This window comes from Monodon monoceros, unplaced genomic scaffold (assembly GCF_005190385.1).
Source record: "Monodon monoceros isolate NGI ecotype Baffin Bay Population unplaced genomic scaffold, NGI_Narwhal_1 Super_Scaffold_10, whole genome shotgun sequence".
Classification (NCBI taxonomy): Eukaryota; Metazoa; Chordata; class Mammalia; order Artiodactyla; family Monodontidae; genus Monodon; species Monodon monoceros.
In genome coordinates this window covers 46,096,415-46,110,583 of record NW_021703766.1, presented here as the reverse complement: position 1 = coordinate 46,110,583, position 14,169 = coordinate 46,096,415, and the positions used below count along the sequence as shown (strand labels likewise).

The 14,169-nt window shown below is 49.4% G+C and overlaps 1 protein-coding gene across 3 annotated transcripts in view; it reads left to right on the top strand.

The window, feature by feature from the left end:
• The window catches only part of AKT2 (AKT serine/threonine kinase 2), a 52,128-nt gene that overhangs the window by 24,244 nt on the left and 13,715 nt on the right, over positions 1–14,169 (top strand). For all 3 annotated transcript variants that reach the window (XM_029240154.1, XM_029240137.1, XM_029240147.1), the window contains 2 exons: positions 4,506–4,634; positions 6,111–6,222. In XM_029240154.1, coding sequence (XP_029095987.1) covers positions 4,506–4,634; positions 6,111–6,222 — 241 coding nt within the window. The remainder of the gene's footprint in view (positions 1–4,505; positions 4,635–6,110; positions 6,223–14,169) is intronic.

The window sequence follows — 14,169 nt, the reverse complement described above, 5'->3', positions numbered from 1 at the left end:
AGATAATGTGGGTAAGAAATGTATAAAACCTGGGTCATACATTCTGTATGTGTAACGTACAGTATATTCTGTATTTAACTTTTTGAGGAAGCGCCAAGCTTTCACAGGGTTGCACCACTTTACGTTCCCACCAGCAGTGCACAGGGTTTCCATTTCTCCACATCCTCACCCACACCTGTTCTTTTTCTTTTAGTTTTTTTGTTTTTGTTTTTGTTTAAATAAAAGCCATCCTGGTGGGTATTAAGTGGTATCTCGTTTTGATTTGCATTTCCCTAATGACTGATGATGTTGAGCATCTTTTTATGTGCTTGTTGGCCATTTGTATATCTTTGGTGAGATGTCTGTTTAAGTCCTTCACCCTTTTTTTTCTTTTAAGATTTGGGTAAATTATTTTTATGCCTATTCACATCTTGTTGTATTGATTATGTTATGTATGTATTTTAAGATTTTAACTCTTCAAAAGTGTCAATACTGATTTTTGGCATATAGTTCATAGTTTTATACAATCAAGTCTATCAAGTTTTTTTGCTCTTTAATTTTTTTTTTAACATCTTTATTGGAGTATAACCGTTTTACAATGTTGTGTTAGTTTCTGCTGTAAAACAAAGTGAATCAGCTATATGTATACATATATCCCCTCCCTCTTGCACCTACCTCCCACCCTCCCTATCCCACCCCTCTAGGTGAACACAAAGCACTGAGCTGATCTTCCTGTGCTATGCAGCTGCTTCCTACTAGCTATCTATTATATATTTCATAGTGTATATATGTCAATGCTACTCTCTCACTTCATCCCAGCTTACCCTTCCCCCCCCTTCACCCATTTTTTAATCAGACTGTGTTTTTGTTTCTTAGTTGTAAGAGTTCTTTATATATTCTGGATACTAGACTCTTATCAGGTATATGATTTGCAAATACTTTCACCCATTCTGTTTGGTTATCTTTTTATTTTCTTGATAACATCCTTTGCACAAAAGTTTTTTATTTCAGTGAGTCCACTTGATCTATTTTTAACTTTGTTGTCATATCTAAGAATCTGTTGCCAAGTCCAGTGTCAGGAAGATTTACCCCAGTGTATTTTTCTAAGAGTTTTATAGTTTTAGCTCTTATATTTAGGTAGATCCACTTTGAGTTAATTTTTTTATATGGTATATGGTATAGGGTTCCAACTCTGTTCTTTTGCATGTGGGTATCCAGTTGTCCCAGCATCATTTGTTGAAGAGACTGGTCTTCCCCCCTGGAATGGTCTTGGTATTGTTGTTGAAAATCAGTTGCCCATAAGTATGTAGGTTTATTTTTTGACTCTCAGTTCTACTCCATTGGTCTATATGTTTATCTTTATACCACACGGATTTGATTATTGTAGCTTTGTAGTAACTTTTGAAATCAGGAAGTATGAGTTCTTTTACTTTGTTCTTCTTTTTTTTGTGTGTGATACGCGGGCCTCTCACTGTTGTAGCCTCTCCTGTTGCGGAGCACAGGCTCCGGATGCACAGGCTCAGTGGCCATGGCTCACGGGCCCAGCCGCTCCGCGGCACGCAGGATCCTCCTGGACTGGCGAATGAACCCGCGTCCCCCGCATTGGCAGGCGGACTCCCAACCACTGTGCCACCAGGGAAGCCCTGTTCTTCTTTTTCAACATTGCTTTGGCTGTTTGGAACCCCTTGCCACATGAATTTGAATTCCATGTAAATTTGAGGGTTGACTCTTCCTCAACAGCAAAAAAGGCTATTGGAATTTTGACAGGGAATGTGTTGAATCTGTAGATGGCTTTAGATAGTATTGTAATCTTAATATCAGGTCTCCCAATCCATGAACACAGGATCTTTGAATTTATTTAGGTCTTTAATTTCTTTCAGCAGTGTTTGTAGTTTTTAGTGTATAAATCTTTGCCTCCTTGTGCTGTTATAAATGGAATTGATTTCTTAATTTCCTTTTTGGATTATTCATTGCTGGTGTATAGAAACAATTTGTTTCTGTGTGTTGCTTTGGCTGAATTTGTTAGCTCTAGTAATTGTTTTGTGGATTATTTGTGATTTTCTGTATATAAGATCATGTTATCTGCAAATGAGATACTTTTACTTATTCCTTTTCAAGTTGGATACTTTTTATCTTTTTCTTTTTCTCTGGTTAGAACTTCCATTACAGTGTTTCATAGCAGTGGTGAAAGTGGACATCTTTGTCTCGTTCCTGATCTTAGGGGAAAGTTTTCATCCTTTCATCATTGAGTATGTTGTTAACTTGTGGGTTTTTCACAGATGTCCTTTATCCTGTGGAAGAAATTCCCTTCTCTTCCTAGCTTACTGAGTATTTTTATCATGAAAGACCGTTGGATTTTGTCAGATGCCTTTTCTGTGTCAATCTGGATGACCTTGTGTTTTTTACCCTTCACGATATATACTGCATTGATTGATTTTCATGTATTTGAACCACCCTGGCAGTCCTGGGATAAAACCCACTTGGTCATGGTATATAGTCCTTTTATTGTGCTGTTGAATTTGGGGTTTTGCTAGTTTCTGAACCTTACATACATGGAATCATTTAGTATCTACAGTTGAAAGAATTTAACAAGTTAAAACCTATAAGATACTTAGGACAGTGCTTGGCAGGCACAAAGTACCGCTGTATAGTACTATCTGATCATTATCATTAATTAATGGATATCCTCATAAGAGGAAACAAAGACATAGAGAAGTGAGGTGACTTATTGGAGCGCACCCTGCCATGCTGCCTCTCCATGTGCTATGTGAGTGAAGGGCCTGGCACACTCTTTGCTTGCCCAGTGGACTGATGATAAAGAGTATTTATTGATTTATTGGTGTGCTGGGCCCTAGCTAGGCTGGGTGCTTTATGTTTGCTTTATATTTGAAATCTCATTTTTTTTTTAGCAACTTGAGATATAATTTACATATCATACAATTCAGCCATTTAAAGTGTACAGTTCAGTGGCTTTTAGGGTATTTAGAGCTGTGCATCCATCACCCACAATCGATTTCAGAACATTCTCACTACCCTAAAAAGGACTCCCCCTTGGCCATCACCCTCCAATCTCCCCCCAGACTCGCCCCCTCCTCAGCCATAGGCAACCACTAATCAACTTTTCATATCTGTAAGTTTCCCTATTCTGGACATTTTATGTAAATGAAATCATATAATTTGTGATCCTTCGTGACAGGCTTCTTTCACTTAGCATAAGGTATGATTCATCAACCTTGTAGCATGTATTAATACTTCATTTCCTTTTTTTTTTTTTTTCTTTTGGCCGCATTGCACGACATGAGGGATCTTAGTTCCCCAATCAGGGATCGAACCCGTGCTCCCTGCACTGGAAGTACAGAGTCCTAACCACTGGACCACCAGGGAATTCCCAATATTTCATTTTCTTATGACTAATATTAATATTCCATCATACGGATATGTCATGTTTTGTTTATCCATTCATTAGTTGATGAACTTTTGAGTTTCCACTCTTTGTTTTTTAAGATTTATTATTTATTTATTTATTATTTATTTATTATCTTTGGCTGCATCGGGTCTTAGCTGCAACTGCAGCACACCGGATCTCCGTTGAGGCATGTGGGATCTTTTGTTGCAGCACATGGGCTCTTGCGATGCGGTGCTGGGCTTCTCTCTAGTTGTGGCGTGCGGGTTTTCTCTTCTCTAGTTGTGGTGCATGGGCTCCAGGGCGCGTGGGCTCTGTAGTTTGCGACACGCAGGCTCTCTAGTTGAGACGCTCGAGCTCAGTAGTTGTGGCATGTGGGCTTAGTTGCCCCGCGGCATGTGGGATCTTAGTTCCCCAACCAGGGATCGAGCCCGCGTCCCCTGCATTATAAGGTGGATTCTTTACCACTGGACCACCAGGCAAGTCCCTCCACCCTTTACTATAATGAATAATGTTGCTGTGGACATTTATGTTTTTTGTGTGGATATATGTTTCACCATCTTATTTTAGTCCTTAGCAGCCCTCTGAGGAGTGGGTCCTTATAGTGTGCACCTGTGTGTGTGTGTGTACAGGGTGCCTGGATATTCATGGTTAGAAAAAATGGAAGGGGTCAAGGAGCATTTGGAGGGCACAGCGACAGTTATACCCCGCCTGGCACAGTGTTTTGACATTTGATCCACCTGCACAGCTGTACTGGTGAATACCCGCTCATGGGATTTGGCCTTACAGGGCCACAGGGCATGTGTGTTTGGAAGCCTGGGCCTCCCCTGGGACTGGGCCACGCGCTGGCAAGGATGGCTCACTGCTGGACACACGCTGAGGCAGCTGGTGCCCTGAGGCGCTGCGGCAGGCGCCTTCCTGCCAGGCATGACCTCTGGATCACTGGGCCCAGCCCAGTGCCCAGCCTGCACTAGCAGGGGCCACCTCGAGGGTTTCTCCAGGAGAAGCACCCTCCTGCCCACCCTCTTGTCCATCCTCCTCCCAGTGTGGTGCCCCTTGTGAGGCACTGCCACCCTGGGCTGGCTGCCCTGACCTCTCTCCCTCCCGCCCTGCCTTCGTACAGGTGAATACATCAAGACCTGGCGGCCCCGGTACTTCCTGCTGAAGAGCGACGGCTCCTTCATTGGATATAAGGAGCGGCCCGAGGCCCCCGACCAGACCCTGCCCCCCTTAAACAACTTCTCTGTTGCAGGTGCGTCTCAGGGGCTCAGAGAACGGCTGGCAGGTGTTGGGGACACGTGGGGCTTGATCATTCTTGGGCTATGGGCCTGTCTGGGGCCTCTTTGCCCTCAGATCTATTTCGCACCCTTTCCCTGCTCCACCGCTGTGTTACTGGGCCTGGGGGGTGTATTGGTCAGCAGTGGAGAGCGGGAAGCAGAGAGAAGCTGGGGCATTTTCTGGCCTTCTGTCCCCTCTGTGGTACCCGAAGTGGTGCCTTCCTGCCAGACACTGACCAGTGAAAGCTTGGCCGGTGCAAAGCCCTTGCCTGGGCCTCACAGAACCTGCCCTCAGCCCGCTGCCACCTTCCTTCCCCGCTGACCTGATTGGTCACCACATCCTTGTCCCACTTCCTTAGAACATTTCAAAGATACCTCCACCGCCACCTCGTAGCCCAGACCACTGTCCCCTCCCCACTAGCTCCCTGCTCTAGCCTCTTCCCCAGCCTCGCCTCTCGAGGCCACCCCACCTGGTCGCTCTGCAATCCAGCCCCCACGCCCCTCTCTGTCCTGCTTAAAGCCTTGTCCTGGTGGCTTTCCTGTGTGCTCGTGACCCCCACGTGGCTGTCCCCAGCCCTGGCTCCCCTCCTGAACTCTCCCCACCTGCGCCAAGGAGCTTCCTGCATGTTTCCCCCTGGGATGCCCACCGTGGGATACCCAACGTGTCCCAAACTGGCCTTTGGGTCTCCTCTCCCTCCCCAACCTTCTGCTCCCCATCTCCTTCTCTGGGAGGGCCCTGTTGCCCCCTCATCCTCAGGCCAGAGGCCAGGGTGTCATCCCAGATGCCTCTCTGTACCTCCTCTGTGGCCCATCTACCTGTCTTTCCCTCCCCTCCCCTGCCACACTCCGGTGTAGCCCCAGCCTCCTGGGCTCCCGGCCTCCATTCTCTCTCACCCTCTGCACGGCAGCCAGAGGGATCCGTCTAAATCTGTTCATGTCCCTTCCCTATTTAAAGCCTTCCATGGCTGCCTGCTGCCCTCAAGACAAAGTCCAGATTCCTCGCCATGCCCCCTGAGCCCCGCAGGCTGGCCTCTGCTCACCTCTCCAGCCTGTCTCTCACTTCTCCCCGCCTCACACGGAATTTGCTCTTCCCTAAGTAAGCTGGGCCCTCTCTCACCTCTAGGCTTCTGTATACGACGCACCCTTCTGCCTTCAGAGCTCAATGCAGAGATGCCCCTTCCTCAGGGAAAGCCTCCTGAGCCCCTGGGCTGGGTTGGCTGCCTCTTAGGCTCCCCACCCTGGTCACCGCCCTGACCACTGAGCCATCACTGGAAGGGCCGTCTCCCTTCCACATACGCACACTGGACCTTGAGCCCTGCGGGGCAAGGCCAGGGCTGTCTCGGTCACTAAAGTGTCATGGGGCTGGCACACAGGAGGTGACTTGGGGAATGTGGGGTGCAGACTGGCAGGGCTGTCCCTTTACCCTCCCTGCTCACATCCCTCTTCTGCAGAATGCCAGCTGATGAAGACCGAGAGACCGCGGCCCAACACCTTCGTCATACGCTGCCTGCAGTGGACCACAGTCATCGAGAGGACCTTCCATGTAGACTCTCCGGATGAGAGGCAAGTCTGGGCCTCTGTGTGGCGGCCCTTTGAGAGCGGCCAGGCTCTGTGTGAGGAGAAGGGGTGCAGATGGATAGATTGCCCTGAGCCCCTCCTTAGGAGTTTCCCATCTCAGCCCTTTTGCCAGCTAGGACGTGCAGGGCTTCTCAGCCCACAGACTCCCGTCCACACCGCCCCGTGTCCTCAGACTGGGGGCTGCATTGGAATCGTGGGGGGGCTTGTTAACAGTGAGGCGCTCTGGGCCACTTCGGGGCCTCTGATTGTCTAGAGATCTGCAGAGGGTCAGGGAGCTGCATTTTTAATGAGCATCTCCATTAATTTCGAGGCAGGTGGTCTAGAAACTCAGTTCTTTAAAAGATCAATTTAATAATCAGAAGAGATACAGATTCACCTAGTTAAGAAATCAAACAGCAGAAGGAGGTGTCTAGTGAAAGCTTCGCTCTCACTGCAGCCCCGTAACACCCCACCATCCCTGACCCGCAAGTTAACCGCTGTTCTTATGTATCCTGCAAGAGCTTCCTCACCGTGAACGCAGACAAGCTCACTCAGATAGGACTCTGGTGCCCTGCTCCCCTTGTTTTTTCTTTTTACACAAAAGGTGGCATTGTACCCAAACGGTTCTGAACTTGCTTTTTATTTAATGTATGTTGGGGACTCTCTCTACTTCAGTATATATAGAGTTGCTGCTGCTGCATTTTTTTTTTAACAGCTGCACGTCTGTGTCCCCGAGTTTGTTTAGCAGCTCTTTATTCATGGTGACTGGGGTTGCTTCAGCCTTTTGGGCTCATTAGAATAATGAGATAATTATAATTAGATAAGCAATAATTAGATAAGCAGTACCTTGTGCTTATCTTGTTCGACATACTTATAGTTAAATCTGTAAGATGAATTCTTAGATGTGGGATTGCTGGGTCACAGGGGAACATGCATTTGTAATTTTGAGAAATGCTGCTTTTAGGCCATGTCTAAGAGTGTCCTCACAGCCTTGTGTTTTCAAACGCTTGGATTTTTACCAAACGTTTGGTGAGTTTGAGTGTCCTTTCGTGTGTTCAGGGGCCATGTGAGTTTCCCTTTCTGAACTGTCTGTTCATATCCTTTGTCTGTTTTTCTTTTGGGTACTTGGTCTTTTGCTTATTCATTTCTGAAAGCTCTTTATAAGAGAGCTTAGATCTTTGTAATGAGTGGCAAATATTTCTCCCTCACTTTGTCCCTTTGGCTTCACTTTGAGAAATATTCCTTTAGCTTGTCTGTGGGGTGAGGATTCAGCTGATCCTCTGGAGAAACCTAAAACAGTGCCATCCAAGAGAAGTCTCTGCCATGATAGAAATGTTCAACAGCTGTGGTGTCCAAGAGGGTAGCCACTGCTCACATGTGCCTGTTGAGCATTCGAAATGTGAAATGTGGCTAATGAGACTGAAAATGGAATTTTGTATTTTATTTAATTATCTTAAATAGCCCCATATGGCTAGTGGACAGTGCATTTCTAGAGCATACACAGAACAGTATCATAAGACATATTACTGTAATCTATACTGTAATTGTCATTGCAAAGCTTCCCAAGATTAAAAATATACCTGCCCCACCATGGGGAACAGGGTGACCATCGCAGGCCAGCTGAGGTGTTACTCAGATGAAAACTGGGCACAGAAACATGGACTGCCAGTAAAAGCAAATTGAGACCGGTAGGTGCATAGGGTCTAGGTGTTGGGCTGAGTTTTGAGGAATGGGTAGGAGTTGGCCATGGAGATAGGAAGAAGAAGGTGGCTTCAGGAAAAGGGACCAGCATGTGAAAAGGCCTGGAGGCGAGGCAGCTTGTCATTCCAGGGACAAGAGGGTTAAGCATCACTGAAGAATCAAGGGCCAGGGGTCTTGGAAGAGGGGAAGTGGAGGCCTTGAAGCTGGCAAGCTCAGCTGGCGCCTGGACTCCAGATGGAGGTCCCCACAGGGCTTGGCAAGCAGTGAATCGATTGGGGTTTGTCACAGGGTTGCTAAAAGATTCAGGGGGATGATAAACAGGAAGCCCTTGACTCAGCAGTACCTGGCACACACTTCGCAAGCCTGGAGAAGGAGCAGTGGGGAGCTGGCAAAACGTTTTAGTAGGCGAGAGACCTGCTGTAGTTTCCATTATAGGAAGATACCATGCTCTTTGGCATGGGGAAGAATCCCTTTACTAAGACTGTGCGGGCTAGAGAGCCCCCAGCTTCCTCCTCCTCTTCGTACCTGCCACTGCCACTAGAAAGAAATCTGATAGGATTGCTCTGAGACCAAACCCCAGATTGCTGACCTTAACCCCAGGGAAGGTGTGAGCCAGAAACCCAGAAGAGGGAGGCTGCTCTGCTCGTGGCTGTCCTCACTGCCCTGCGCAGGCCTGAGCCTGGGGAGGGGTGGGGGCGGGGTGAGGACCGACAGGGGCCACGCTGGTGACCGGTGGCTGCCTGGATGCTGCAGCGGCCTGCTCGCTTCCTCCCCCAGTCGGCTCTCCCCAGGGCACCTAGAGCGATTCCCCTACTCCCTGCCCCAACTCGTTGTTTCAGGTGGACAGAACAGTTGAAAGAACAGTATCGTAGATGAGCAGCTAGATACCCTGCACCTAGGTTCAGCAATTCAGCGTCTGCCACGTTTGCCTCATCTGGCTGTGGTGCTTTTTTTTTTGCGGTACGCGGGCCTCTCACTGTTGTGGCCTCTCCCGTTGCGGAGCACAGGCTCCGGACGCGCAGGCTCAGCGGCCATGGCTCACGGGCGCAGCCGCTCCGCGGCATGTGGGATCTTCCTGGACCGGGGCACGAACCCGTGTCCCCTGCATCAGCAGGTGGACTCTCAACCACTGCGCCACCTAGGAAGCCCCCCTGGCTGTGTTTTATGCTGTATCTTGAACTTCTGTTCGTACTTTGTGACACCTTTCTCCTTAATACATCAGCAGGCATCTCCTAAGAGTAAGGACTTTCTTCTACAGAATCCTGGTGCCCTTATCATGCCTGAGATGATCATTGATAATATGTATTTACTAACATCCTATCTAGATCTGTGCCGTAGTTGAATTTCCCCAGTTGTCCTCAAAATGTTGTTTTTCAGACCAAGATTTGAAAAACCAAGGTACATGTTGTCTCTGGCCTATTTTAATCTAGTTCAGCCTTTGTCTTTCTTCCCCGACCATGACATTAATTTTTTTTTTTTTGACAAGCCAGACTAGTTGTCTTGTAGGATGTCGCATACTCTGGATGTGTCTTATTTTTGCTTTTTGGCACTGTTTTCTTTGTTCCTCCGTGCCTGTATTTCCTGTAAACCAGAAATAAGGTCTGAAGCAAGGTTGGCAAACTATTGCCTGGCCTCCTTTTTTTTTTTTTTTTTTTTTTTAAAATTAATTTATTTTTGGCTGCATTGGGTCTCTGTTGCTGCGCGCGGGCTTCCTCCACTTGTAGTGAGTGGGGGCTACTCTTCGTTGCGGTGTGCTGGCTTCTCATTGCTGTGGCTTCTCTTGTTGTGGAGCATGGGCTCTAGGCACACGGGCTTCAGTAGTTGTGGCACGTGGGCTCAGGAGTTGTGGCTCGCAGGCTTTAGAGCGCAGGCTCAGTAGTTGTGGCACACGGGCTTAGTTGCTCCACAGCATGTGGGATCTTCCCGGACCAGGGCTCGAACCCGTGTCCCCTGCATTGGCAGGCAGATTCTTAACCACTGTGCCACCAGGGAAGTCCCTAGCCTCCTATTTTTATAAATAAAGTTTTATTGGAACATAACACACCCGTTTATTTACCAATTATCTATGACTGCTTTTGCTGTCCTGTGGCAGAATTGACTAGTGACCAAGCTGTGACAGGGACTGTGTGATCTGCAAGGCCTAAAATATTTATTATTTGGCCCTTTCCAGGAGAAGTCTGCAGACCCTTGGTCTTGGCAGGTACGCTTAATAGTGCATCACTTTAGTGTGATCTTTTTAATGTAAATCTTATATTGTAATTTCTCTGTTTAGGACTCTTAGTGGCTTTTAGTTCCACTTGGAGTAAACTCCAAAGTTGATGCTCTACTCTACAAAGTCCTACGTGATCTGGACTCCTCTCCAGAATCATTTCCTACCACCAATTCCCTCAACTTCAGCCACCCTGGTCTCCATGGTGTTGCTGAAACATGCCAAGCACACTTCCTACCTCAGGACCTTCGCACTTGCTGTTTCCTTTGCTTAGAATCCTCTTTCCCCAGATATCATTACAGTTCTCTTTCTAACTTTGTGAGGTCTCTGCTCAAATGCCACCTTCTCAGAGTGTCCTGCTCTGCCTTCCATGACTGTTACCTTTACCCTGCTTTATTTTTCTTCATAGCACCTACCCTACCTGGTGTGACATTTTCTTTTTTTCTTCTTGTTTTTTTGGCCATGCAGTACAGCTTGCGGGATCCTAGTTCCCCAACCAGGGATCGAGCCCCTAGTTCCCCAACCAGGGGCCTGCAGTAGAAGCACGGAGTCCTAACCACTGGACCACCAGGGAATTCCTGACATTTCCTATTTATTTATTTGTGCCGGGAATATAACTAGGTGTTCAGTAAATGTTTGTTGAATGAATAAAAGAATAATTAGAACGAATGCTCTGTTGAGCCAGACCTTACTCTAAGGTCTTTACATGTATTAACTCATTTATCCTCACAACATTTCTAGGAGGGAGTTCCTCACCTGCTGAAGAGGCATAATGATGGTGAAGCTGAGGCACAGAGAGTTACAGAGTAAAAGAAAGAAGATCTGAAGGGCCTGGGTTTTCCCTACCAGGCAGGGCTGGACCTGGGTCAGCCAAGTCAGCCCATCTGAGAGTGCCTGAACAGAGGGAGACCCCAGATGCCCTCCAGCTGTGAACACCCCTCTGGTTCAGAGGAGGGCCCTTGTTAGGGAGAGAGGTCCCCATCTGCCATTAGACCAGCAGTCAACTGTTATTTCTGAGGCTGTGACGAGGACAGGCCTGTGCACTAAGGACAGCTCGGCCACCTCCAGTTCACCGAGCTTCCCTCCAGGGTGCAGTTTGTTCTGCTCAGCAGGGTAGCCCAGGGCTGGGGCCCAGGGTCTGGAGTCAGACCAGCCACCGTGCCACTTTCGCAGTGGGGCTCAGTTCCCTGGCTGTCGTGAGGGACGAAGAGGACATGGACGTGGATGCGCCTGGCCTGGGCACCCCATGGAATCGCACTTGTTGGTGCCTTTTTTCTCCTTCGTCTCCTGTGCCACTGGCTCCTTTTGCCTCGGTACTACCATAGCCCCTCTTGCTTCCTGTCTCGACTCCCAGTCCGTACCCCACACAGCAGCTGCCTACTTAAAGCCGGAATCAGACCCTGTCACCCCCCGATAAACCCTTCCAGGACTTCCTGTGACGTTAAGGATCAAGACAGAAATCCCTCACACAGTGGCTCGTGGAGTCGGGTGTGGCCTGTCCTCCCTCCTGCCCTCATCCCTTCCATTCCTCTCTCTCTGTTGGCTCCACCCATGCTGGCACCTGCTGTGCCTTCCACAGACACCCCAGGCTCCCTTCTCGGGCCCTTGGCCACGCTGGTCACTCTGCCTGTATTCTTTTCCCTCTTGGCACTTCGAAGGCCTGCCTCCTTCCCTCCGTTTCATTTATTTCACAGCTAAGTCCCTGTTCTTGGCACTGGGGATGTCCCACGTTCCAGGGGTGCCTTCCAGATCCCGGCTTACGTGCCACCTCCTCAGAGCGGCCTTCCCTGACCACCCTCTGAGAAGGGGCTTCCTCTCCAGCCCCTGCCTTTGAGCCATGACATACTTGTCTTCTCCCTTAGGCCTGGAGCTCCAGTGGGGCTTGTTCCCTGCTGCACCGTCAGCACCCAGAACGAGGCCTGGCACGTGGAAGACACTCGGGAGGGATTTGCAGGCTGGCTGGGTGAATTCTCTGTGCCTGGCACTGTCCTGAGCGCTTTGTATCGTGTGCGCCCTCACACGACCCTCTGGTCCCCGCTCCACGTGTCAGCCCACTGAGGCCCCGGAAGGTCAAGTGGCCTGCCCGGTGTTGCCTCCGGGAAGGGGCAGGACTCCCGACAGGCGGCTTTTCCTTCGCCCGCTTCTGGGCTCCTCGGCACGGTGGCCCTTATTCCCTGAGCCTTCCCGCGAGTTTGCCCTGCTTGCTCCTCCGGGGCCTGGTGGGCCTGGTCTGGGAGGAAGCTGCAGCTCATCAGGGCGGGCAGTGTGGTGCCGGGGCCGGGGGGAGCCCAGGCACGGGGCTCAACTCCGCTGCTTCCTAGCCTCGTGACCTCTCCGCAGGTGACTCCATCTCCATGCGCCTCAGTTTTCTCATCAGAAGCACGGCCCCTCCCCCTCCAGCCCTCTTGAGGAGCATGGAATGCGGTGGTGTGCGTTATTTTTCTCTGCGTGTCCCTCGGGGCAGGAGGCTCTTTCCCCTGGGGGCTCTCCTTTGAGGGTTGGAAGGCACGTCAGCCCTGGCCCTGGGTAGGAGCTCCCCTCTGCCCCAGACACCATGTTGCAAACCCTTGGGGAGTATCCTGGACGGAGGCCCTTGCTTTTTCTCTGCAATTCTGAGTGCTGCAACCTTGCCACCTCGGTCCAGTTGGAACAGGATCGGGGGCTTGTCGGGCAGTGGGAGAGTTACCCCCGACCAGCCTCCTGCATCTCCGTGGGTTCTGGCTCCAGATGGGTTGGGTCCAGGTCTCACCAGTGTCTTTAGCCCCATCCTTGAGTCAGGCACTTTCTCTGGGTGCAGGCTTTGCACACAGCAGCTCACTAGCGTCTCAGTGCCCCCCAGTGTACCAAGGAGGGGGCGAGCTGGGAGGCCTGGGCTTGCCCAGGTGGCAGAGTTGCTGTTTGAGCCCCAGCTCTGAGCACCAGCTCTGCTGCCCAGAGAGGCCCCACAGAGCTGCCTACCGTGCTCCCTCCTGTGGTGTGGAAGCTCCAATCTCTCGTTCATTCAGGCTCCTGTTGATGGACTGCGTTCTCCCTTACAAAGATGATAGCACACTACATATCTTGGTCTGCAAGTTGCTTTTTTTATGTGACCGTCCCTCGAGATCTGTATATGTGAGGTATATATGTATTTTTTTCCTTTTAGTATATTCAGCACGTCTTAGGAGATCGGTGATTTTTTTTTTTTTTCAGTCCACAGTCATATACCCAAAGTCAACATTTTAAAATTTCTAAGAGGACAGTTATGATCAGATAAAGCCTATGACGGGATATGTTCCCCCTACCCCTATTTTTTTGAAAAACAGGAATATTAATGTAGGGATAGGGATTTGTACTGTTATTTGTTCCAAAGAGGGCATGGGTAAAACGCGTTGAGAAATGCCAACCTGAGGCAGTGGGTCAAGGAGGGAAGAGGCTCGCGCTGCTCTGCCTGGGTGTGCGCTGGGCTTGGGGCCACTCGGGGTTTGGGTTGCCAGTCACTCCCCAGATGCTTACCGAGTACCTGCCGGGGTGCTGGCTCACGCCATGTATGAATAGACCAAATCCCCGGCCTCGTGCGGGGGTGTGGACATACGTGGCTTACGGGGCCCTCAGGCTCTGCTCGGGCTTGGGGAGGCTGGTGTGCCAGCACCTGATGTTTGCGCTCATGGTACACATGCATCTGTCTTAGGAAACGTGATCTCATGTGAGTGAGGCCACTTGGACGGGCAGAGCTTCTAGGTGTGAGCTGGGGCCCGTCGGCTGGGTGGCTGCTTTGCTCAGCGAGGCACGGAGCTCAGCCAGAACGGTTCACGTGGCTTTTATAGACCTAAGCAAAATCCATGGGGGGTTCAACAGATATTGGGCTCAGCCACCTAAAATTGTGTGGTGGGTCCCAAATGATGGAGAGGTGTGGACAATTTAGTATCGTTCAGCTTCATATTTTTTTCTTTTTGGTGTGTGGTCTTTTTTACTTTTTTCTCCTAGATGCATTTTCCCTCTCTACAGAAAGAACTTTTGCAAGTATCAAAAGAAAATTCTTTCCCAGCAAGTTCTAAATCATGAGT